Source organism: Coccinella septempunctata, chromosome 2 (genome assembly GCF_907165205.1).
Source record: "Coccinella septempunctata chromosome 2, icCocSept1.1, whole genome shotgun sequence".
Lineage (NCBI taxonomy): Eukaryota > Metazoa > Arthropoda > Insecta > Coleoptera > Coccinellidae > Coccinella > Coccinella septempunctata.
In genome coordinates, this window is record NC_058190.1 from 43,778,728 (window position 1) to 43,806,708 (window position 27,981).

At 37.4% G+C, this 27,981-nt stretch overlaps 2 protein-coding genes across 7 annotated transcripts in view; both read right to left on the reverse strand.

The window, feature by feature from the left end:
• Positions 1-27,981, reverse strand: part of LOC123306610 (protein jagged-1b) — a 194,693-nt gene that overhangs the window by 75,496 nt on the left and 91,216 nt on the right. The gene's annotated exons all lie outside the window — the stretch shown is intronic.
• LOC123306611 lies at positions 10,096-12,923 on the reverse strand. 4 transcript variants are annotated; one of them, XM_044888689.1, is made up of 3 exons: positions 11,940-12,923; positions 11,547-11,852; positions 10,096-11,339 (listed from the first exon to the last, which is right to left on the reverse strand). In XM_044888689.1, exons 1-3 carry the CDS (start codon positions 12,910-12,912, stop codon positions 10,192-10,194), a joined length of 2,427 nt encoding a protein of 808 aa, XP_044744624.1. In that variant the 5' UTR covers positions 12,913-12,923; the 3' UTR covers positions 10,096-10,191. The 4 variants fall into 4 exon arrangements, with proteins under 4 accessions (XP_044744624.1, XP_044744623.1, XP_044744626.1 ...); XM_044888688.1 differs by having other exon boundaries at positions 11,547-12,923; XM_044888691.1 differs by having other exon boundaries at positions 11,202-11,422; positions 11,547-12,923.

Genomic DNA, 27,981 nt, shown 5'->3' on the forward strand with positions numbered 1-27,981 from the left:
GCTACGAGGATGTATTGATATCTAGTTAGCCTACACCAGTTCCATGCTTAAAAAAATATTGCGTTACCATAGCAACGAACAATAACTCATTAGAAGTGTCAGTGTGAAGTTTGAAGTCAAAAAAGTAAACCAGATTTACGCAACAAATTAAAAGAAAGAAGATGTCCACCGAAATTGTGAAAATCGAAAAATTGCAGTATCGAGCCATCATCAAATAACTGTATTTAAAAGGGTTAAGAGGTGAACAAATTTGCGAAGATATGCTCAATACCCTTGGCGATCAATGTCCTTCGTATGCGACCGTGAAAAATTGAACTCAAGCTTCAAAAAAAAAATTTTTTAGAAATGAACTTTCAGGTTCGAGTATACGAGGATGTATTGATTTTATCAAACCGTCGAATGGGGCTAAAACGGATGACTGAAGCACTGAATATTTCATACGAACGCGTTTATCATATAGTTCACGTCAATTTGGACATGAGAAAAATTTATGCAAAATGGATCGCCAAATGTTTTAATGTTGACCAAAAACGTGCAAGGGTAGAAGCATCGCGTTCGATCTGAGCTTGATTTGAAAACGATGTAGACCTCTTAAACCGAATTGTTACTATGGATGAGACTTGGGTACATTTCTACGATCCAGAAACAAAGCAACAATCGATGGAATGGCGAAACTCTGGTTCTCCAAGACCTAAGAAGTTTGGTGTCCAAAAATCTGCTGGAAAAGTTCTTGCTTCAGTTTTTTGGGATTGACATGGAGGAATCATGATTGATTTTTTGGATAAGGGTAGAACAATAACCGGAGATTACAAGTCGACATTACTGACCACTCTAAGGGAAAAAATTGAAGAGAAAAGACGCGGAAAGCTATCCAAAGGTGTTTTGTTTCTGCAGGACAACGCCCCTGCACACAAATCCCATGTTGCCAAGGAAAAAATTCGTGATTTAGGGTTTGAATTACTAGAACACCCCCTTATTCACCAGATTTGGCTCTATCCGACTATCATCTCTTTCCTCAACTGCAAAAAAGTTTAAAAGGTCGTAAATTTTCTTCCAACGAGGAGGTGCTAAAAGCTGTGGAGGTCTGGTTACAGAGCAAGAAGAAACTTTTTTTATGAAAGGCCTAGAGACGTTGCAGGTTCGCTGTAATAAATGTATCCAATTAAGAGGAGAATATGTTGAGTAATAAAATATTTTGACATTGAAATTTTGTTTGGTTCTATAGTAGGCTAAGAATTTTTCAATGTATCCTCGTATCTCATAGTGGCAGCTTATTCTGGTGGTTTCAGAGAGATTAGACATCAGTTAATAATTTAATTCATATCGCTTTGAATGTGATACAAAAACCTTGTTCCTTACTGTTGAATAATATGTAAGACTGTGTGTTAACTTATCCAGCATTTGCCGAAGGGTATGTCTACTGGAATAGTGTGGCATGCGACGCATACTCAGTGATGTCCTATGCGACAATGGTCCTATAGACCTTTGAGAAACGGGCCCCTGGTCCCTGAGGTTTTCGAGAAATTGCATCGAGTCGAAAGTTGCAATTTCGGAAATCATCACGGCCAATTCGATGCCCCCCGGTGAGGGTGGAGACGATTGAAATGCAAGGAAGACGGTATTTTCGAAATGGACGAAGCTTGGATCATTTGGTATTCAAAAGTCATGCGGTTGGCCCGACGGAGGCACAAAAGAATGCCGTCTGTCAAATAACAAGATGTAATTTTCGAATACGATTCGAGTCCGAGGTATAGACACGAATTTAACAGTTGAATTCATTTAATGACACGGTGAATTAGCTCCGAACCGGCGTCCAGACCGCGGTACGATAAGGATGACCAACCGAACGGGCTGAAATGTAACATCTCGCCGCTGCGTATCTTCGAAAAATAAACATCGAAGTGCCAGAAATGCTGTTAAGCGAGGAAGGCGTTAACGAACTCTCCGAGAAATGGTTTGAAAGGGATTAGACAACGCGTTCTCGAATTTTGTTGGAAGGTGTAACGAATCAGCTCGAATTACATCGATGCGTTGGCAGGTGTGGCAATTCGTAATATGAAGGATTTGGAGGAACAATAATGACACAGACTCCATCCAGAAACAAAAATTTATTTTGATTGTAAGAGCAAGTTCCTTCGAATGGCAACCCCGATTTTCTATAAAAGAAAAAGTTCAACTTCCACCCACCTCTCAAACAGATTGCATGACAGTATACAGGAAAATAAGCATTACTTATAGAATAAAAATTGAACTATTCCAGCATTTTCTTCACAATATTTGGTGCATACGAGAGATATGAGTTTTGTACATTACTTTTTACTCACTATACAGGGTGAGTTATTGACTCCTACAAATATTTTAACAGTAGTTTCTTGAGGTTGAAAGAAACACTTTTTTCCAATACCATTTTTTCCGATTCGGCCCTGATAAACACCAAATTACTCGAAAACGGAGCATTACGGTAGATTCGGGTGACTTGTTGGGACATTCCTGTAACTTGGGACAGATCCCTTTGCAGATATCTTTGTTTCTTACCCTTTATGAGTAATGGGGCAAACTTATAAGATTGTGTAGCGTCTTTTCGGTTAGTTCAACAATTACTTCCCGTTGAGTTTGCCGTAACCAGAGCGTTTGAATTGACAGGAAAAATTAACGAATTCAGGAAAGTAAAAGCGCGTTTTTTATGGCCCTTATACTTTCTAGTGTCCTGTACATGTGTTTAACTTTGTGCATGTGTAATTTTTTTTCTGGATACGTGGGATATTGGAATATTAGATATGTCATGAAACAAGGTTGTTAACAAATCAAACGCCAAACGGATCTCATTCATTTATTTTGTTGTTTCATAGGGTGACTTGGGACAATGCCGAATAGATACAAGCGGCGCATTGGCAGCAGGAAATATGCCGATATTTCGCAGGATATTATTATTTACGTTATTTCCACAAGGAAATCAGCAAAGAATGAAAGAAATCAAAGTTCCCTTGTTTTGTTTAGTTTTTCTACATTTGAGTTGTAATATATTTACTTTCGCAGTAATAGTGATTCATCATTTAATTTCCTTACCGAATTTTAACTATATAATCACAAAAATTCCAATTTCTCAAAACTATACACCGTCCCAAGTCACCTATTTCATTTAAGAGTTGAGAAATCAATAGATTTTAACTTGTATCCCAAGCCTCCCAAATCGGTGGTTGACTTGGGACAAGTATATTTTACTTTGTTCAAAATTATTATCCAAATTCTGAAGCATTGTATATATCCTAATCAACAGTCTGAGTCATTAAGCATATTCGAACCTATTTTTCAGATAGAAATAGGTCACCGTTTTGAAAATATGACGAATATGTACTCTTATTTCACAGAACGTTCAAATATTCATTAGATAGCGTCCAACTCAGTTCCAAGAGTTGGACCATACGTTATGGTCAAAATGAGAAAACAGACAGACATGGGTAATATCTTGTATTCGAATCTGATTCATCGAATAAACGAAAAACTATATTCCGAAATTAATTTCATTCGATGAAACCGTTTGTGGGATAGAACTAAAAAAACATTTTTTATGGTTTTTCAACAGCCTGTATCTTTTAAACAGAGCAGACTCGAATAAAACGTGAAAGTAAAAAAGTGTGTCTTCTGACTGCTAAAATATTTGTTCGAGTCAAAGGCTCACTCTGTAGATACAATATGAAATTTCGAAAAAAAAGGCATGTAACAACTTGAGCAATCAAGGAATCATAGATAACTGTTAGATTTTGCAGGTTTACTCATCGAATGAATTGAAAATCTGGTTGGTAAAAAAAGACGCGCAGCCAGTCTTAACAAATTCATAAATAATTGGTTAGAGCTGGTTGAAATCCGAACGTAGGGTCAATATTTCAAATGAGCACCGGTAAAGAAGAAGAGGACGGTATTCGTAAATTCGAAACACCTGACCAAGTTCATACTTCACATAATATACCATTGAATTCCTCCATGTTGCCATAAATCTGATGTTGAGCGCCTTGGTAGGAATATAACTGGTAAATCAACTTAATGGTCGTTTTATTTAATGTGATTACATTCCTTTTATGTCAGGTTATATTCCGTATTGTAATGTTTTTGAGTTTGTCCACTAAGTACGTGTAGTAAGTTTATATTGTCGTGTAGATATTATTATTTATTCCACTGTATATCCCCTGTAGGTAATGAATTTACTAAATTATTTTTATCGACAAGTTAATCGTCAACTGCTTCTTCAGTGGTATGACTGCGATTGTTCTAGGTTGGAAAAAAAACTTTGAATTGCATCTGTGGAATTGTTCGGTTGGCCACCTTGGATGTGGAACCAAGTGGCAAGTAGAGTCCATATTGGCACGTTATAACTAATAGTTGGCCTTGAAATAATTCATTGAAATTTTTGATCGGAATTTATTTACTTTTCTGACAGGCTGTACTAGACAATTCTAACTATATACAAATCTAATATTTGGCAGAGGTAATCTACAAGGTGCAAGGTATCTCCCCTTATATCTGACACGCTCGAGTAAATCCCAAATTATCTCTTGGGCTCCCCAACTATAAAGAAATGATTTCTGGGATTCCTCACCATGATCTAGTCGATTCAACGATTGAATTATTTCAGCGTACATCACAAGGGTCTCCCATGGTAACTGCCCGGTCCCAGACTTGATTTTCGGACTCAAATCAACTCCCTTCCATCAAATTTACGGCACAGATTTCGAAACCGATAGCATCGGCATACCTCCGAAAAATAAAACGAACCATTCTCTCGCACACAAATCGAAGATCGTTGAATCGACATCCAATCGTCGGGAATGGATTTCAGGGTCGTTCGAACCGGGGATAAAATTTCCCCATAAAGTAACCACTAATGATTATCCAGCCTCACGACCAAAGCCTCCACGAGCGACATTAATTACTTAATCTATCTGATAAGGGGGACGCATTAATAAATTCGGAGACCATCTCCACGGTCCCATATGCATTTTGAAGGTGGATATCGTAAGAAAGGAAAGAAAAAAAGGGATAGTTGCCCCCAGGCGGCCTACAAGTCATTATAGGGGAGATACAGGTATTTTGTGACGAGGAAGAGTTATTTTTCGTTTCATAAATCAAACATTCAAGTTTTTCACAAGCTAAGAAAAAGAAAAGCTGATATTGGTAGCTAGGGTGACGAAAAGATGCCCTTGGGGAGAAGTATTTCTCTAAACAAAAATGATCACAACTGCTTCACAAGGGATTAATCCAGAAGTTTAACTACGAGATCATCTAAAGCAGAAGATCTCTGTCACGCGTCACATACTTCTGTACAAAGTAATATCCTGGCATGGTATGCTTCGAGGTATTGCCACTAAATAAAACCCAGGAGGAAAAAATGCCTGATCATCACGACCAAGTTGAGAATCTCGAATCCGGGTTGAAGTTGAATTGAAGAAAGGATAAACCGCTCATATAGTATGTCATACGGAAAACGTATGGCATTTTCTGCACCAGGATCGGACTGTCTGTGTAGAAGATGATATTCAGAGTTCTGAAGAATCAAACGTTCAATCAATCGTTTTTAGATTAGGTATATTTTGAAAAACACTTTTCTACTATTGTCAGATGGTTCAGATCAATCCCAACAAATTTTCTGAGGTTTTTCCCTTATTTTAAATATTCTTTTTTCAACCATGCTTCCAATAACTGGTGACATTATTCAAGCAAGTATTTTGAGCAATTGTACCCCTTTTCACTCTGAAGCCACTTAAATTGTTTCTCTGAATGGTAGCAACTCATTTTTTGCATGAAGATATGCCTGAATAGGTAACGATAGATAATAATAATAGTAGAGTGATGGTGAGATGGACATTTTGAGTACAGCAATTCTTTTTTTAGGAACCGAAAATTGGCTCATGTCTCCCTAACCTATAGGAGAGTTGAATGGGGCTAGAAAGACTTGAGCATAAGTTTGTTTATCAGGAAGAACATTGAAAGAAAACAATTTCCAATGAACAACGATTGTCTATGTCAAAGTATTCATCATCTGATGTATCAGCGTATGAAACACATATGTTCTAATTTAGAGTCACTCTCACTTATTTCTGAGATGTTCTTTACTTTTTTGAACCTTCGTTTATTTTTTTATATTCATTTATATCATTCAAGTTTTTTTTTTGAAGCTAACTGTTATCTAAGCTCAGTGCGGGAAACTTGTACCACTGATTTTGTCTACCGACCATAGCATGGGTCAAGTCTCTCGCACTCCCTTTTAGTCTTGTCAACAATGTTTTCTTGGAACTTTTACAACTGTTATTAAAAATGTTCATCGTTTGTTAAACAATATCAATCAATGAAAGCAATGAAACTAAATAACACCACGCACCTATTAAACTTTTCAGACAGTGTAACAGACAAAAATTCTTCAACTTCTTACTTCCTAACAACAAAATCACGTTCAACCCTCTCACTCTCGAACTGTTCTGATGGCTGCCAAAATGGAGTCGACACTAGTTGTGCCTTGTTACCAGTATATCGCAAGCTATTTGAGATACCGGTAGCTCGAAATTTGAATTGAAATATTTGAGGTGGTTCAAGTCTCCCACCTGAGCAAGTCATCCGGACTCCCCCTACCTACTTTCGAGTTATTATTTCTTTTTATTCTCTCACGTTTTGAACTCCTGCCATGAGGAGGGGTGCAGATTTCTCAGCAACTGCAGAAGTATAATAGTAGTATAAAGAAGCTTCTAGTGTCTGACTTGTTGATCTGTGCGCTGTCTTTGAGTTTCTTCTTGAGCTGCATCTACAGCTTCTCTACACTTACATAGAATTCGAGAAAACGGTAGCTGAGATGACTTCGACGCCATATTTTTCCACAGTTACTAAGTTGTGGTGGCTTCCAATCCTAAAAGAAGCTGTTCAACCTTGCAAAATCGACATCAATCGTTAACCCTTCACACAAATCTCGCAGAAATATCCTTTAATCCAGTCCTGCAGCAGCATACTCATGGGTCTGCGCTCGGGGTCAGAAGAGCCAATATGGCGGAATTTATACCACTTGTTGTTGTGGCTTTTGAATCGAACGATGAATTGACGAACATTATATATCTCTATTTTAAATCAAAGCTGCCAATAATGCCTGAGCGTAGATAATATCGACACACACTGACTCTCTTGCACGAGATGAAACCGAGCTAGACTTTATTGTATCGCTTACTACAGGGCCATTACGGCATTACCGGGGCTCAATATTGAAATCCACGATACAATGCACAAGACCGCAAACAATTATTTTATCGGCGAGGTTGTTTATTTCGTAGTGGGGCTTTGACGTGTTGCTCGAGCTGGAATAGGTGTTGGAATGTTTTGAGAAACCTTTTTTGTTGTTGAGATTTTGTTTGGAAGGATTCTCGAGGGCAGTTTCCGTTAAAGCATACAGGGTCAACCGGATGGAGCCGAATCTGGTGAATAAGGGGGGTGTTCTAGGAATTCAAACCCTAAATCACGAATTTTCTGCATGGCAACATGTTATTTGTGTGCAAGAGTATTGTCCTGCAAAAACAAAACAGCTTTGGATAGCTCTCCACGTCTTTTCTCTTAAATTTTTTCCCGTAGAGTGGTCACTAATGTCGAATAGTAATCTCCGATTTTGATTCTACCCTTATCTAAAAATCAATCATGATTACTCCATGGCAATCCCAAAAAACTGAAGCAAAAACTTTTCCAGTATATTTTTGGACACGAAATTTTTAGGTCTTGGAGAACCAGAGTGTAGCCATTTCATCGATTGTTGCTTTGTTTCTAGATCGTAGAAATGTACCCAAATCCCATCCATAGTTACAATTCGGTTTAAGAAGTCTACATCGTTTTCAAATCGAGCACAGATCGAACACGATGCTTCTACCCTTGCACGCTTTTGGTCAACATTCAAATATTTGGGGATCCATTTTGCAGCAATTTTTCTCATGTGAAAATTGACGTGGACTTTATAATGAACGCGTTCGTATGAAATATTCAGTGCTTCAGATATCCGTTTTAGCCCAATTCGACGGTCTGATAAAATCATGTCATAAACTTCATCGATATTTTCGGGGACTGACACGGAAACTTCCTTCTCGATCGGTCATCATCTTCAATGGAAAATTTACCTCTTTTGAAGCTTGCAGTGCAATTTTTCACGGTCGCATACGAAGGATATTGATCACCAAAGGTATTAAGCATATCTTCGTAAATCTGCTAATCTCTAAACTCTTTTGAATACAGTTACTTCATGATTACTCGATACTGCAATTTTTCGATTTTCACAATTTCGTTGGACTTTTTCTTTCTTTTTATTTATTTCGTTACTCTGGTTTACTTTTTTGACCTCAAACTTCACACTGACACTTCTAATGAGTTATTGTTCGTTGCTATGGTAACGCAATATTTATTTTATGCATGGAACTGGTCTAGGCTAACTAGATATCAATACATCCTCGTAATTCCCGACTACCTCGGCTTCCAAATTTCCAGGTAATTAAAACAACAGCTGTCCCGAATATCCTTTCCCAATGACATAAAAAATGATCCTTCACCTACGCGAACGCTCAGTCGTTTTTCATCGTATCGAAACGAGCCGAGAAAGTACTGTTAATTGAGTTTTTGAAATTCGTGACTGACGCTGTCAAATTCGACAACGATACGCAGATATTGCCGTGTCGTTTCGAAAGCGAAAAAAATCGTGATCTGGTCCGCAATCAATAATGTAGGCGCGTAACAAACCTCGGCGTGGAAAGTCTTTCGCTATCCAATTTCAGATCTGCCGAAGAAGTTAAACGAACTGGACGTAACGCCGACTATCGATCACACTCATTAATGATGTCGGTACAAATTTTTATCGGCGAAAACAATATTTCTTGTCCGATCAATAAACGCTAAGCCGCCAGCGCTCATTAGCCGGTACGTCTATTGATCATTCATCAAAGTCTTCCTCTCGGAATGATTTCTATTTCAGAGTACTTACGGTATGCTAAATTGAATCCAGCTCGATCACGGCGGATGCGTGAGTGGCCGAAGAACACTTACCTGAAAAAAAAACAAAGATTAAGCCTTACATATAATACAATTATTCATAAATTCTCGATATACAGGTTGAGTCTTTGACTCGTGAAAATATGTTAATAGTAGATTCTTGAGGTCAAAAGAAACACTTTTTTCCTTTACTATTTCTCCCAAATCGGCTCGGTTCAAAAGATACAGGCTGTTGAAAAACCATAAAAAATTATTTTCAGTTTTATTTCAGGAACGGTTTTATCGAATGAATTGAATTTCGGAATATAGTTTTTCATTTATTCGATGAATCTTTTTCGAACACAAGATATCACCTACGTCTTCCAGTTTTCTCACTAAGACCATTACGTAGCATAAAAATACCAAAAATTCAAAAAACCCAACTTTTGAAACAAAGTATGACGCTATTTAATGAATACCTGAAAGTTTTGTAAAATAAAAGTATACTTCATATTTTTTCGTATAATGCGCCGTTTTCGAGCTTATTGATGTTCAAAATTGAAAAGTATCTGTACTATTTGGAAAATTGGGTACTTTGGCTGATTACAACTTTGTTTGAAAGATCCACAGATGTGTAGTGTCATAGATTCAGCTAGTTATTCTGAAGGTAATTTTGTTTTTCAAGAGGTGGCACAGCACCTGAAAACTTAAAATGGCTATATCTTTTTATCACGGCCGAATTTATAAAAGAAGTCCGTGGGCCATGGCAAAATTTTCTCAATATTAATCAGTGATGCTAACATATGTATGTGATGGAAATATCCAAAAATCATGAATGAATTACTCTCAAATTCCAAAAAGAAAGAATTCTATATTTCATAAATACAAAATTGAAGTTAACCAAGGAAGTGCGCGAAACTTGTTAGTTCAAATTAAAAAAAATAATCGGAGGAGCAAAAAAACAAACTGGGCACTGAATCCCTATGATGAAAATATTCTTCACAAACATTGCGTTTCAGATAAGAACAATTTTTTCAATCGGCAATAACCAATGGTGATATTACCCTTCACACATTTTTTGTGGGGTGACATATTACCTTTATAATAATAATACTTTAATAATAATAATACTTTATTTGCATCTCTACAGTTATCACATAGGTACACACTGGGTAGGCTACACAATAAAATAGAAATGAGGTCAGCTACAGCAAATTAACAAGGTCTCAAGCTGTCACATGCAGCAAAATATTCATGCATTGTGTAAGGTTCAGTACTTAATATGAAACTATACAATTTTTTCCTGAAGTCAGATTGCCTTTCAATATTTCTTATGTTTTCAGGTAAATGGTTGAATAATTTCAAACACATATATTTAGCATTATTCTGTGCTAGACTCAAGGAAACCCTTGGATACAAGTATGGGTCTCTTCGTCTCGTATTGTTCATATTGAGATGCTCAATGAAAAATTCTGGATGCGTTTTTATAAAGAGAATACACTTATATACGTACAGACCAGTTATTGTCAAAAGATTATTTTTCTTAAATACCGTTCTACAAGACTCACGAAACTTCATCTTATACATGATTCTGATGGCTAGCTTCTGGATTTTAAAGATACTATTTACATGGTTACTGTTTCCCCATATTACAATTCCATATGCAATTAGTGATTGAAAGTTTGAATAGTATAATATCCTCAGTGTATCTCTATCTACATGATATCTGAGTACATTCAAAGTGTATGTGATCTTATACAGTTTCTTGCTGAGGTTTAGAATATGGTTATGCCATTTTAAATTTAAATCAAGATGAATCCCTAAAAAGTTTACCGTGCTGGATAGTTGCACTTCATTTCCCCCAATGTTGATTCTTCTTGGAAGATCAAGAAGCAGCCTTTCAGTATGAAAAGTTATGCATTCTGTTTTAGTAACATTCAGAAGAAGTTGATTGCCAGCACACCAGCCTTCCACACAGTTTAAGATTTTCCCAGCCTGTGTGAACGTTTCTTGTAGGTCTCTGTCCAAGGTGACAATGTTAGTATCGTCGGCGTAGATGGTAACTTCTAATTCCACATCGGTCAGATCTTCATGAGCATTAAGGTCATCTGGTAAATCATTTATATATACAAGAAAGAACAACGGACCTAAAATGCTACCCTGCACTACTCCCATCTCAACTGTCATCTCCTCTGATTCATAGTCACATTCCTGGTGCGGGATAATTACCTTCTGTCTTCGGCCTCGCAGATAGCTTTCTATGAGTTTCAACTGCTTATCTCTGATCCCATATAGTTCCAGTTTCTTTAAAAGTTGCTGATGGTCAACACAATCAAATGCCTTCGTTAAGTCCAAGAATAGGCCTAAAGGAACATAACCACTATCAATACATTCAATTAGTTTGCTTGTGAGCTGAAAGATCGCAGTCTCAGTATTTCTGTTTTTCCTGAAACCATGTTGCTCCTTATTGAAAATTCCAAATTTATGAAAAAATGAAATCAGTCTGTTTGACAGTACCTTCTCAAAGATTTTAGAAAATGTTGTCAGCATGCTGATTGGTCTATAGTTACCCATATCTGTTGTTGGTCCCCTCTTGTAACACGGTCTGACAATTGCTAATTTGAGATCGTTTGGAAAAATTCCCTCAGTGTAGGCATGATTCATGATGTACATCAGTGGTTCAGCAATAAGGTGTACTGAAATTTTAACAATATTGACAGGAATATTGTCATATCCGCAGGATGATGAATTCTTCATAGATTGGACAGTTTTGATGATTTCGTCTTTGGTAATGTCAAACATGTAGAAACTTTTATCCACCTTGTTGACCCGAGGTGGAGCCAAACCTGCAGGGAGGTTCCTACGGATTTCAGAAGCTGCTACAGTAAAGTATTGAACGAAATTGTTTACCACAGTTTGATAGTCATGCGATGGCAAAATTAATTCTTGTTTAGCATTTTTACCAGTGAGAGTGTGAAGAATACTCCAAGTCGTCCTCGATTTATTCGAAGATGCTGCAATTTTACCCCCATAGTAGGCCCTCTTCAAATCCACAAGCATTTCATCGTAAATCCGCTTTGTTTTCTTATATTCTGTAAGGAAATTAGCATTCTTTCTGGATATCAAGAACAAGACATCCAAATGTTTCTTCAGATTTTGTATTTCTGGATTATTTTTGATTCTTGATAGGAGTGTTCGTTGTTGTGATCCTACTTCTATCTGTTTCACTGGGAAGTGGTTTTCAAAAATCCTCTTGTAAGTATTGAAGAAGTATTCCCACATTTCATCTATTTCGCTATTCCCAAAATTCTTTAGTAGGGACCAGTCTGTGTGTTCCAGTTCATTCAAGAAACTTGCCATATTCTGTTCGTTATATTGACGTACCTTCAGTTGTTTCCGAATAGTTGCTGGTTTGGAGATTGGCTGGAATAAGAAAGCCTGTGCTGTGTGGTCTGATAGGTGAGGCTGAATTACTTTAGCAGTTCCATTTTCAATATTGGTGAATATGTTGTCCAGACAAGTTTTACTAGTTTGGGTTATTCTCGTAGGTTCGTTAATTGATATTATCAGACCATACGATTCTAGAATTTGCATGAAAGTTTCTGTATTCTTATGCTCAGGGGTGAGCAGGTCAATGTTGAAGTCACCAGTAATGACAAATTTTTTATTTTTCTCTACTGATAATATATCCAGAATATGCATAAACTTATCAAAAAATGCGTTGATGTCTGAGCCAATCTTATTTGGGTGATATATGCACACTATGATTAATTTCACTGAGGCTAACTCACAATATTCCAAAGCACAGCATTCCATCACATTTAGGTCTCCCAAACTGTTGATATCCTCTCTGATTCTGCAGTGTTTAACCAGATTGTTTTTAACATATATTGCACTTCCACCATGCTTCTTACGTTCTCTACAAAAACTCGTCATTAGATGATAGTCTGAGAGTTTGTAAGATTCCAGTTGTTCTGAATCTTGCCAGTGTTCAGTAACTGCGAGAAAGTCCACTGCACTCTCCGAAGCAAAGAGCTCCAATCCGCTAAATGATGTTGAAATGGATTGGATATTCACGTGTGTAATGTTGAGTCCAGTTTTTTCATGAATTTTGTGTGTTGCGTTTGTCCCTTTTCCGAAAATACTGTTTGTCAAAGTTGAAATCTCTGACTACAACGCCCTGTGGCCAAAAGGATTCATCAAACATCTTATTGTAAGCGTCTTGTGTTACACCAATACTAAACGAAGAGTTTTGACCTATCGTTTTTTGCTTTTTCACTATAAATTGTTCACTATCTTCCAGACATTCCAAGTATTTGGCGATGTCCTCTTCCGAAACGTCTTTACCTGCAATCTTCCCCACGTATATCCAACGTCTACGTATGGCTCCTTGAATTGATGTGCTTTGATCGTTTGTTTTTGTTCCGTAAATTTTCTGTACCGTTTTCCTTTCTTTCGCCCTTTTCCCATGAACTGTCTTCCATTCCTCTTCCCTTGATTCATTCGCTTGTGAATTAGTAGTAATTCTTCCATTATTTGTCTCCAGTTGAGGTAACGTATTGTTGACATTAACGTTCTCACTCGCATCAGTCATCGACATTTGCGTACGAGTCGTTTGCGCATCCTGCGCCGATCTTGAGTTGGAGAGCACAGAACTGTATGAGAGCGAAATTTGCCTGTCAGCGTTTGAATTTTTTATCATTGTTTTGGTATCCTCATTCCTGGTTTTTAGACTGGTTTTTATGTTCATCTCGATATTACTGATTTTTTCATGTAACAACTTATTATTCTCGATTAGGATTAAATTCTTACTATTTGCTTCCTCTAGGAGAGCTCTTAAATAATTAACTTCCATTTTTAGGAATTTATTCTCGCTTTTGATTTGGAAATCTTCGTCATCTGCTCGATCCGGAACCATTTCATGTCGGCACTCAGTATTTTTCCTGTTAGCAGCCTTCGTCAAGCACGAGGGATGAAAAACTCCGACACACTTGATGCACTTAACTGATTTACCTACTTTAGCGTTGCAATAATTACAGAGTGTATCCAGGATTTCACCAGTATCACTCGAATTACCAGAGCGCATCGGTAGCACGTCTTCACCCGACGACATCATGTTCATCGGGAACATTTCCTACTCAAATATCTCAATCAATTCGAACCATAAAAGAGCGCAAACCACCATAAAATGATGCAAATCGAATGATGCTCCAGCTTCCAGCGTTGATTCCAAAAATGGTAAACCAATATGTAGCTATACATGATGCACAAGTATTATTATGAAATGTGTGTTACATACTGTATATTGCTGGCTTAAAGTCTATAAATTCGCTGCCAAATTGAGATGAATAGTTTGCGATAGTCATCTAAGGGATTATTTCCGCACCGAGGGTGATCCCTGGGGTTGATCTAATTGTTGACGCACTTTACAGTTTGATACGGATTAAGTGACAATGTTATCCATGGGAACTGAACAGAATTGCCGATTTTCGTAATGAATTTATCTAGATGGTAATGAGAGGGCTCTCGATTTTCTTTCCGGGTTAGGCAGGGCTGTATTCTCAAAGATTTCAATGAAATTTGGTCGATAGTTTCGATGGAAGGCTTCATCGAAGGGATTCGAGAATTTTTTTTTTGAACAGAGAGACACATGCTTTGGAAGGAGATGAGACAATGCTAGGATGGCAAAGAGATCAGAAGAAATTTTCCAATCACTTTCTTAGATAAACCGAGGGTTTCATAAAGCTTGATCGGGGAATCAACGTTTGATTGATCATTCAGAATATCATTCTCGCATCAAATTATGATATTCATACGTCCATTAATTATTCTCAATCGCTACTTCTTCAATATATTCAGAAATGAAAAAGTTTCAGTGATTTCGTTTTAGAAATCGAGTCACTGTCAACTCGTTGATCGGACAATCAAAGTTTTAAGAAACCCTCTGATAAAGTATTGAGAATAGGCAATTTGAAAAATATATCGTATTCTTGTTTGATCATTGTTATATTTCGTATTTAACTTGATATCTGTCGATTTGTGAAATTTGAAATAAAATCTCTATCTTCCGGAGTAAAAAAACTCCTCGGAAAACTAACAAACTGGCGTGAAGTGTTCTATTCAATGCGGGTTCAAGGCATTCAAAGGATACCGTCAATAGTACCTGAAGCCACTCGAAATTTTAATCCTGTTCTCCTTGCGTTACTGAAAAAAAAATCATCGACCAGATATGCACGTTGCATGTGATCGGATGGGGCTGAATACGGGCCTGCGAAACCGTATGCGAGGGAGGATTCGCATCACACGGTTAAGTCCGGATGATTTAACAGATTTTCAAATTTGTTACGGTGCACTTGTGAAAGGGATTATTGTTTCGACATAACGTTAAATCTCACAAAGTGAAAGAAACGGTCAAACCCCTTGATCGAGTGACCGACGCAAAAATACTTCTATTCAAGCAGGAAGTCATCGGTGTGGGAGACGTGTCTATGTGATAGAACAATTTGTTAATGAACGTGCACATTTTTGATTATCCATTCTATACGAACAGTTTTGTGGTCGAAGGGGAGGATGTTAATAGGGGTCACTTTGGTGATACATAGTCCACGACTTGTCCAGATAGCAGAAGGGTAAAAGTTTTTTGTCTCAAGTGAATTCAGGAAAGTTTGGAATCAGCAAACGAATTTCTTACAACCAATGAATAATTTTATTTCATTCACACCGAGATTCAAACTTTTATATTCAATAATTTGTAAACATAAGTGTGATTAGAGTTCACAATGCTGAAGAGTACACGAAAACAAATCAAGAACGCTTTATACTAGGGTGATTATTACGCTAAACCTTCGAATATTCATCCATTCAAAACACTAAATACTGAAGCTTACATAAAGGATCAAAGATATGCTAATAAGAAAGCTCACACGATTTTTATAGTGTTCATGGAAAATCAATCGGATCCTTCTTTTCACGAATATAAATGATATATTATAATGAATAGTTATTTACACGACGTTCGCAATACTTTTTCCTTGCGAAACAACATCCGCTGTATGAATGAATTGGCTCATTGATGTACTGAATATTACAAATTAGGTATTCAACATCCATTACAAACATAAAAGGAATCATCGTACATATCCACAAGCTAAATATGAATAGCTGTGTTGGTCGCTAACCGTAAGAACTTGTTCATTAATTTATGCTATAATTTATTCCATGCAAAACGGCCGTGTTATGGCATTTTTTATGGAATTTTCAATTTGCGCATCGCGAGGATATTGAAAATTAAGTACCTAACTGACACTTTATCCATAATCGGGATGATTTGAAGGTTCTTTCCATCTCGTTTCCACAACTGAGACTTATCGGATGTTTGCATTTATAATAAATTAGTTTTGAAACTAGCAGGCCAGGAGGTCCAACTTTTAGAAACAATTTGCCTTAAAAAGCCATAATGAAAGGAACATTATGAATACCGAAGTCAAAAACACTACTGGAAAATAGAACTGATCGTCTCTATATTTAAAAAAATATTGTATTGAGGGAGTATGGCAAAAGTTTCTTATGTTTAACCTGAAGAGAGCTTTGACAGTGAATAAAACTTCCACAAATGTCAAATGTCAAGTGTCAATTCTACTGTCACTTGAACAGGTATTGGCATTTTGACAAAAAATCACTGCCAGATATGAACACACGAAGCTTATGTCTCTTTTCAAGGGAACCTTTAAATGAAAAAATAATTCGTCAAGACGAGGCCAGTACTAATAACTCCTGTTCCCACACCATTAGATTCCAGCCATAAAAAGCGTAATACCGCCGTCGCAACGAAAAAAGTTGAATAGAAATAAACCGTAACTCGAAAGAAAATTGCCCTTGGAGTCGGGCAAATCGAAACAATTTCCTGTTTAATAAATAATAAAATAGCACAATAACATATTGAATTCATTATTGCCGCCGACATTCCGCCGAGCTCGGTCGCGGCACAAAATAACGTGGCGTAATAGGAGAGGCCGAAAAAACAAGAAGAAGAACACGGAGGCATTCGTTGGCTCCATTGTAACAATTTACAAGAACGTTTTCACGGTTAATTGTTGCTGGATCTATTGTGGTGCTACTTTATTCGAGCAATTGAACCGATCGCGGTGTTTTTGTTCGCCCAGAAAAACCTAACGCAATTAAACGGATTGATGGCCTCGGGCGTTTTTCGGCGGGGACTTTGGTCCGTTGATGATCCGCGCAACGAAACATAGAACATAGACATAGAACCGAATTTCAGACAGCTTCTATCTTATGATTGACGGAAAATTCATATTGTGTCCATAGATTAAATGAACACAGTTAATCTATGATTGTGTCACAGTAGCATAGACATGTCTATGTCCAGTGAGTACAATAAATATTATTCTGTGTCCACAGGGATGGGCAAAGAGCGACATAATATTTTGTAATTCGTATTTTAATTGAAGCAAATTATGAATTTAGCCTGGCTTCGTGCTTTCAGATTCATATCACAAAAAATAAATGAGAAATTTGACTCAGGCATCCTTCAAGATCACAGTTTTATGCTTCAACTGAAAATCGTGAAATTATTATGCGATTTATGAAAATTCAGAGCCATATTGAATGGGAAGAAAAAAATAAGCAGCATTTTTCTCTTTCTTTATTGAATATTTGGTGAAATTTGTGAAATTTAGGGTTTGCAGGAAGTAATCTCTGGAACTACCAAACCGATTTATAAAATTGTTTCACCAGAAGAAAGCAACACTATTTCTGAGTGATATAGGCTCGAAAATAGACTATGTTCAATTGTATTATAAATGTAGAAGTCGTTCTTTCTGTTTGTTTTTTTGTTTGTCTCTTCATAACTTCGGAAGCAGTCCAAATTTGAGGGAGATTTCACTATATAGTGTGAAGAATTTATGTGAGGAGGTTTTCGTGTAAAATTCATTCCTACATAATGAGAAGGTGACGAGAATATTCCTAAATAAGCCGAGTTTTAGGCTTTTATGCCAACGCTGAGTAAACTATATTATAAGAGATAGAAGAAAATGATCGAGTAGAATTTTTATGAAAAGTATGCCATGGCATATGTCTAGGTTTCGAGAATAACCCGTTATAACCAATTTTAGCATTTTTAACTCAATACCTACAAAACAGAGTTTCATTTCAAGAGAACTTTTAACTTCACCATTTATTCCCAGTGAAAAATGGTCTACAAAAGATTTTTTTACTAGCCATTTTATATTTTTGCTCAATTCGACCATCCAATGATACAACCTACTTCTCATTCATGATTGTGTTCCGAATTTACTGCTTCTCTTGAGATCATCCTCACTAACACAATCTAGTCACGCAATGAACAGTTCAGTTGAGCAATAATCGAAAAATATATCAGGAACTGGCTGATAATGGAACGAAATCAAAGTTATTACCGTGTGAACCAATTGGTTTATTGCCTATAATGTTCACCGAAACCCGGCTTAACAATATGCCTTTAACGGCCAGTCGTAAAACGACGGTTTTGTTGGAAACCAAGAATTCGTGAAAATTGCCCAGATTCACCAGGGTTATTAAACAACTTCATATAATTAGAATGGGAAGCAGCGTTTCATAAATTGATTGATGATGCAGGATGGTAAGAATTAAAGATCACAGGGGAATGACTGTTGGTAGCTTGTAAAATTGATAACATTTTTATGGACGTCTTTTATCGAGAGTTTGTAACGTGACCATTAAAATAAACTTTACATTCATTAAGTAGTGAATGGATATTCGAACGCTTGTTATGTTTTCGGTAATAAAAAGTCTTTAAACCAGAAAGAAAAAATCAAAATCAAAATCAGCCAAAGAATCCTGAAAGAGAAGAAGGTGGGTAATTTTTGTACTTGATTCTGATAAAGCAATGGTATAAATAACTCCACTCAAGCATTTCCTAACCAATTTCGTATTGAGGTATGTCTCGAGGTACCTATGAGCACTTAGAAACGATCATTTAGGTACTCAATAACCTTGCCCCATAGGTAAGTATGCTAATTACCTCTGGCAATTTTTTCCTGCCTCAACCTTTCAACGCGAATTCACAACCTAATCTCCAGCCACCTGCAGCCCGCAGGAATAATATTTTTACCGCGTTGCGTTAACGGAATTCTAGGAAGTAGGCTAAGAGACGAACTCTGACCCCGTCTCATCGCGTAGCCTCCGTAATCTCCCGACCTGTCACCTCCGGACTTTTTCGCATCGATGATGCGCCATCATCCGCTCGGAAACCTTGGTAACGAGTAAATTAATAATCTTCTGGTATTTCATCAACGGCAGTGCTTGCGCTAACGGTTTGCTGAAGATTGGGAGAAAGAATAAAGGTTAGTTGAATTAAGTGCTTTAGGTTCATCAAATCGAACGACTTCGTTAGTATACATCAGAGGTGCTGATGAAACTGTAGGGAGAGTCATACTCGTAACAAGGCACAACTAGTGGCTGCTCCATTTTGGCCGCCATCAGAATAGTTTGGGAGAGAAAGGGTTGAACGTGATTTTGTTGTTAGGAAGAAAGAAATTGAATAATAGGGGTTCATTTGGGTGAATCAACGGCGCAGAATCTCCAAATCTGTTTTTCATAGGAGTGCGCCGTGTGACGTTTCGTAAATTTTTTATTTGCAATCAATCAAATTCACTAGTTTTCTTGTTAATTTTTAGCATATCTGCAAATTCTGCCAGGTCCAAGTTCCGAGTCCGACAGTGTTAAACAATATTTTATTCGATCATGCGCATATTAATCTAAATATATGATAAAAAATTTAAGGTTTTCTTAGCTGCCCAACTCTATAAGATCGTCAATTCAAATTTTGGCTTACTGGGGAAAGTCTGCGCGGGTAAGTATGCGCATAGATTCATTAGATATATGGGCATTAGTTCAGTGCGGAATAAATTATGACATTGTTGATATTCTTGGTTAAGACTCGAACAATATTGTCCTATTTGTTCAGAACAATATGAAGAGCCACCAACAGGGGAACGTATCAAGTGTTGTGTTCACCAGGAATGGTGGCACGAACAATAATGCACTGCTTGTAAAAAGGCGCTTCTGTATCGACAATAAACAGCATTTCTCTAATTTTGTAACATTTTGATGACATTATTTTGTAATTTGTTCTGGTGGTGTGGTTCACCAAGCACTGCGTTCACTTACCCCGTGAGGGTGCGCACACTTACCCGCAATACAGGGCATGTGAACGCACTCCGACTTTCACTATCAAATTTTTTTTTTCGGAAAAAAAAAAACGTTTTTGTTTGTTTGCCTTTTGATGTTTTTTTATGGATTAGGAAATTCTCTATCTCATGAATATGTTTTAATTTTTCTAACTTCAACATTTGAAACAGGGTATGGCTTGAAGGGCAAAAGTGCGCACAGTTGCCCCGAATGACTCGATGGACAGGCCACAAATCGCCCTGTTCATTCGAGATCCATCAAATTCATTAGATCAACTTCGAAATTTTCTCCTCGCCAGTGCACCTCATTCATTCGATCGCTTTAACTTTAAATTGAAACGTTTACGTATCTCCCAATCTCAGAACACCCAGACTCTATGTGATCCTAGCGTACCACCCACGCGAGATACCACGTCTCACTCTCCTCTTCGATTACCCTGACTGAATATTGAAAAACGATGTCGTCTTCAATCTTTCGCCTGGGTTTCTGTCCTGTGTGGCAAACGCCGTCCAACCTGCATCGTTGAAATTTCGCATAAATTAGCCGGCAAAAAGCGTAGACGTATGGGAAAAACTAAATGACGATTGCATCTCGACCGTTGAATTAATTATCAGAAGAAAACGCGGACTAGTTCTTAATGGCTCTCGTGTTTTGGCGTCAAAGTCGGCTTAGAAGGCGTCTCGCGATCCGGATTCTAACCCAGTTTCATAACTTTATGTGCCTTTCTCACGCATTTACGTAAGGATCTTGGAATAGAGCGTATGGTGAAAAACACCCACATTTTTATCACAGCTATCGTCGACTTGGTTTAAATGGATGTAATAGCTCTTCAATGGGCCGATGTTTATGAGGTCGAATTTTGATTTACAGTTATATCGTAAAAAGATTAGAGAATGATATCGAATGGAACGAACCTGTTCTTATCGCATATTAATTAAAAGCGATTTCACGCACTTGACGTGGAGCGTTCTCGACGGAAAGAGAAAAATGGGTTTTTAATTGCCTGCAAGGATAGGACTATCAGGAAAGTTTCACGCATTCTTAGCCGATTTGTCCCATATTACCTAAATATTAGCGTGTTCGACAGCTGTCTCTATATTGATAGGACAAAACTATCAATAGTGAATATTGCACAGTGTCGTTGGATCGATTGACTGCAGAAATCAAGAAAAAAGACACCAGATGAAGAAGAAAAACCTTATGTTCAACCAGGACGATGACAGGACCAGGATAAAGTACGCTCGCTCACCACACACACTCTACTAGTTTTTTGCAGGCATAAAACGATTCTCCAGTGGAAGAAATGTATGACAAATAAAGAATGAATTTAGGAACCCATATCACTCTTCAAAGAGACTTATTTAGTGATAGTAGATACAGGAAAAGCAGTAAGAGGAATGAGCCACAATTTATATATCACAAAAACATTATTACGTAAAATATAGCCAAAAGCTTAGTAAACATTCGAATATGTAAAAACTTGTGACGTATAGTAATGCCTTTATTAGAATCTAGTGATTTTTGTTAGTAGAATGTATCAAGAAGATGAAGAATTCTATATCCACAGATAAAAATAAAATTCTGTAATCAGACATAGACATAAAAACATGGACTGAACAATACCAGCATGAAATGCTGGTAGAAATGATCGTCAGGCCAATACCAGTCTATTTTCTGTTGACATATGACGTGAGTGTGGACCAATCAAAATTCTAGAAAAAGATAATAAGCTGACCTGATGTTCAGTTTCTCCTGTCACTTTTTTGCACAGATGGAATAGGAATGCTCAGCCAATGCTTCTATGTCTATGTTAAAACAGATGACATTTTCTGTCATTGTTTGTTTTTCTTGTCAAATGTGACCACCAAACCCATAATTTATTGAGTCTATGGTGATCACGAAACTTGAATCATCATTATTGACTACTACATGGGCGTTGCCGGATTGTCAAAAAGACGTCAAATGTTTTTAAGAGAGAGCACTTATGAAATCAGAATTTTCGTAAGTGTATACGAACAAAATGCAATACATAGATATGTTAAAATTTGAAAAAAATATTTTTCGATATATAATTTGAGTTATAAGGATTTTAAAGACACATATTTTGAAATTTATGAAAACTACCAATTGAAGTTACTAAATTTTCTCAATCCTAATGTGATGAGATTGAAATTGAATCTTTTGCTTCAGATTAGATTCATCAGGAATTGAAATGATTGGGTAGAACAAAATTACAAAAAAAGGCGGGATAGTGTAATTTCTTGAAAAGTATGCATGTTGAGAAATCCATGATGGATATAAACCAACCACAGCGATATATATTTCCTTCTGAAAGCGATACGCTATCTCACAGTTGCCATCACAGTATACCTACTACAAATCAACGAGTAAGGAAACGGTATTTTTATTACCATCATAGACGTACAAATGAGGTGGTTGGAGGTCAGCCGATGTAAAAATGATATAAAATATGCCACGAACGTCCTAAAAATCTGATTGACATACACTGCGTCTGGCAGAAGATCGAATTGGTAAGGTGGATGAAAGACGTGGAGAGTAGGATTTGGCGTGGCATAGTAATGAGTTTAGGAGGCCGATTTTTATCTGTCGCTTCTGGTGCCACCGTGAAGAAGCTGAATTTGCGCATATCTACCCCTCTATGTTGTCTCAACAAAAAAAGCTTCACATTTTACTGCTTCTCCAATAGGGAATTCTCCTCAATTTGGGTTATCTTTGCATATGCAAGTTTAAACTGAATAATTATGTAAAGTAAGTATGTAAGTGTGCGCAGTGCGTATATCTCGACTATGCAATGTATGAAGAGGGGTTCATTTGGGTGAAGCAAGGGCGCAGAATCGCCAAATTAGTTTTTCATAGGAGTGCGCCGTGCGACGTTTCGTTAACTTTTTATTTGCAATCAATCAAATTCACTAGTTTTCTTGTTAATTTTTAGTATTTCTGCAAATTCTGCCAGGTCAAAGTTCCGAGTCCGACAGTGTTAAACAATATTTTATTCCATCATGCGCATATTAATCTGAATATATAATAAAAAATTTTAGGTTCTCTTAGCTGCTCAACTCTATAAGAACGTCAATTCAAATTTTGGCTTACTGGGGAAAGTGAGCGCGGGTAAGTGTGCGCATAGATTCATTATATGGGCATTAGTTCACTGAGGAATAAATTATGACATTGTTGATTTTCTTGGTTAATACTAGATCAATATTGTCCTATTTGTTCAGAAGAATATGAAGAGCCACCAACAGGGGAATGTATCAAGTGTTGTGTTCACCAGGAATGGTGGCACGAACAATAATGCAGTGCTTGTAAAAAGGCGCTTCTGTATTGACAATAAACAGCATTTCTCTAATATTGTAACATTTTGATGACATTATTTTGTAATTTGCTTTGATTTTGTGGTTCACTAAGCACTGCGTTCACTTACCCCGTGAGGGTGCGCACACTTACCCGCAATACGGGGCATGTGAACGCACTCCGACACTATTAAATTTATTTTTGCGGAAAAAAAAAACGAATCTGTTTGTTCGCCTTTGATGTTTTTTTATAGATTAGAAAATTCTCTATCTTATGAATATGTTTTAATTTTCCCATAGCTTCAACATTTGAAACAGGGTATGGCTTGAAAGGCAAAAGTGCGCACAGTTGCCCCGAATGACTCTACTAGAAAATAAAAAGAACAATGGCTTGTTTATAAAATAACAGCTGTTGATTCACAGCCATTATATATAAGGCGCGTACACACTGGCGAGCCTCAACAGCAACCCAAGAGCGTCCCATAAAATTTTACGACCTCGTTCGTCGCAGTTTTCATAGACGGCCATTTTTGTCTATCTCATCAAGATAGTATATTTGTTGTCCTTTATTATCAACGCATATTTCAGTCGATGTTGCCAACTTGTGCAATAGGAACGAAACGCTTCAAATTTTAAATTCCCATTTTTATTTTTCATTTTTAAGTATGGGAAACGGTTGAAATGGTTATTTCAAAATAAGACATTTCATAAAAAAATTCATCATTGTCCTTAGAATGAGTATTGCTTATTATCGAATATTTCATGTCCGATTTCTCAACTTTAATTCTCAATTGAACTTTTGACCATTACTCAGCCACTATCGTTTCCTGGAATCGGCAGGTCGATTTTCAGCCGAAATCACGATCGACCATCGAATTGCGCTCTTAATTAAATTTTATTAAGAGATCATGCCGGTCGATTTCCCAGATCAGAATAACGTGCGCAATTAGCGAAAGCGGTAGGGAGCGACGAGGACGGGCTATCCCACCGAATTTCGTATAGTTTTGTGCAACGAACAAGGCACGAGAATCGGGGGAGGCCGTCATAATTGCCGTCACTGCGACAGATGAACGTAGAGAACGCGACAGTCGTGCCACGAACACAAAAGACCATCAAGTTTGTGACACAAACGCTCAAGATCTCACGCGCTACTTTCTTGGATGTAATGCATTTTGTAGGGACGCTGAAATGTCAAGCAAATCGTCGGTTTTACGGTTTCGTAGCGATTTTTACCCGTATTCGAGGCGTTGGGAGTTCGATGGTTTCGCGTCTAACGCAGCGTTGAAGTCTCCCATCCTCTAGCACGCTTAATCCGAATTCTACGAGGATATAGTGAAAAATCCTTAGCCTACTATAGAACCAAACAAAATTTCAATGTCAAAATATTTTATTACTCAACATATTCTCCTCTTAATTGGATACAATTATTACAGCGAACCTGCAACGTCTCTAGACCTTTCAAAAAATAAAGTTTCTTCTTGCTCTGCAAACCAGACCACCACAGCTTTTATTACCTCCTCGTTGGAAGAAATTTACGACCTTTTAAACTTTTTTTCAGTTGAGAAAAGAGATGATAGTCGGATGGAGCCAAATCTAGTGAATAAGGGGGGTGTTGTAGTAATTCAAACCCTAAATCACGAATATTTTGCATGGCAACATGAGATTTGTGTGCAGGGGCGTCGTCCTGCAAAAACAAAACACCTTTGGATAGCTTTCCGCATCTCTTCTCTTTAATTTTTTCCCGTAGAGTGGTTAGTAATGTCGAATAGTAATCTCCGGTTATTGTTCTACCCTTATTCAAAAAATCAATCATGATTACCCCATGGCAATCCCAAAAAACTGAAGCAAGAACTTTTCCAACAGACTTTTGAACACGAAACTTCTTAGGTCTTGGAGAACCAGAGTGTCGCCATTCCATCGATTGCTGCTTTGTTTCTGGATCGTAGAAATGTACCCAAGTCTCATCCATAGTAACAATTCGGTTTAAGAAGTCTACATCGTTTTCAAATCGAGCACAGATCGAACGCGATGCTTCTGCCCTTGCACGCTTTTGGTCAACGTTCAAACATTTGGGGATCCATTTTGCAGCAATTTTTCTCATGTCCAAATTGACGTGAACTATATGATGAACGCGTTCGTATGAAATATTCAGTGCTTCAGATATCCGTTTTAGCCCAATTCGACGGTCTGATAAAATCATGTCATGAACTGTATCGATATTTTCGAGGACTAACACAGAAACTGGCCTTCCCGATCGGTCATCATCTTCAATGGAAAATTTACCTCTTGTGAAGCTTGCAGTCCAATATTCCACAGTCGCATACGAAGGACAATGATCACCAAGGGTATTAAGCATATCTTCGCAAATCTGCTTACCTCTTAACCCTTTTGAATACAGGTACTTCATGGTGGCTCGATACTCCAATTTTTCGATTTCCACAATTTGGATGGACATTTTCTTTCTTTTAATTTATTGCGTAACTCTGGTTTACTTTTTTGACCTCAAACTTCACACTGACACTTCTAATGAGTTATCGTTCGTTGCTATGGTAACGCAAAAATTTTTTCATGCATGGAATTGGTCTAGGCTAACTAGATATCAATACATCCTCGTACCTAGGCCGTCAAAATCTATCGATGCTGATTTTCTATACAGGGCATTAGTAAATAATTGAAGCAAACTTCAGGGGATGATTCTGCATGAAAAAAATTATATTACTTCTGTTCGCAAATGCTTCGTTTTCCAAGATACTCTGAGAATTACATTCGGTGGGTTTTGGCAAGAATTATGGACATCTCGGTTGTTTGTGGAAGTTTGAGTTGGTAGAATAGGCCATAGAGTAGCATTTTGAGTTGCGAAATTCAGGTTGGTATTCAGAATGAACACTGACCAATTACATGGTACCTATTTCTATGCTTAGGCCGAAGATATGTTGAATTTTTTACATATTGCAAAAATAATTGCATCAATTTTAAATGTTGATTTTTTTCTCAATTGAAGCATTTATACCGTTCAAGTACCTACTTCTCCAGGCAATATTCTTTTATTTAAGCTCTGTGATTGAGTACAGAAATTTTTGGAGAACTCTTGTGATTAGACGAAGGCTTTCCAGCTATAGGTTCATATGAAGTTCAAGCCCTATCTGAAGAATATGCCATTGAATTTTTTCAACCTAATTCCAGGACAACCTCAGCATTCAAATAAAAGGTGGAACACTGAAAAAAAACTTTGACTACGCCACTGAATTTTACGTAGAAAAGTGGCTTTAGAGTGTTATATTTCTAACGCTATAGGAAAAATGAGACTTTTCACTTGTAACTTGTTAACATGTTTTGAAAATCGAGATAAAAAATGTCATATATTTTTACCTGACTTTTATTAGGATGACAGAACTTTCCAATCAAACCCGTGACGTATGACCACCTATTATCAATTTTTTTAGTGATTAATGCTAATAAACTTATTTTAATTGAATCTATTCGAAAGGTAGGAACTGTGTCGAATGTTTCTCGTCTTTTCAACTCGTCTATGCCGGTTTTCTGACAACCCGACCATTTTTTCAAACTCCCCTACGTCGAATTTCACGGACTGACACCTCCGTACCTTTCCCGCACGCCTATTTTTTCCTCCCTTCACCATAAAAGACCACACCCGAGCCAGAAATAAATTCATCGTCCAATCCGTCCCGAGAATTTTTATGAGTTCCATTGATATGATCCGATATGATCGAAAATGCGATCGCTCTCATTCATACCGGCAAAAACGGCATGCCTCTACGAGCGCTGAATCGCCGGGTCGGGCAGGAAAAAAAAGGACAAAACGTACGCCAGTAGTTTTTAAAATTTAACACAACGGCTCCCAGGGATCCGACCGAATTGATACCGTATTAATTCAGTACATTAGTAGTTCATTTAATACAGGACTCAACGGGTCTCGACCATCAATCAATGGGGGCCAGATATTGGGTGTGGTATTTTTATTTACTCCGATGGGTTTTTGTACGACGTGTGGTTTTGAGTATTGTCCAGCGACGGAGGCATTCCTGGCCGGCATTAACATTGGGCGTGGGTCATTGGTGATAAGCGGCACTATTTAAAAGGTCATAAATGTCATTCTTTTCTTTGGCAAAGACCTACAAAGATTTTTCGAAAAATATGGATTCCGTAATCATAGTAGAGAAGCCCAAGGTACTAAATGAGGATTTACTTGAGCGTCGTGGATAGTGAATATTACTTGGTAAGAAAAAAAAGGGCATAGAGTCATTCGAGGCAACTATGCACACTTTTGCCTTTCAAGCCATACCCTGTTTCAAGTGTTGAAGCTAGGAAAATTAAAACATATTCATAAGATAGAGAAATTTCTAATCTATAAAAAAACATCAAGAAGCAAACAAACAAAAACGTTTTCTTTCCGCAAAAAAAATTTAATAGTGAAAGTCGGAGTGCGTTCTCATAACCCGTATTGCGGGTAAGTGTGCGCACCCTC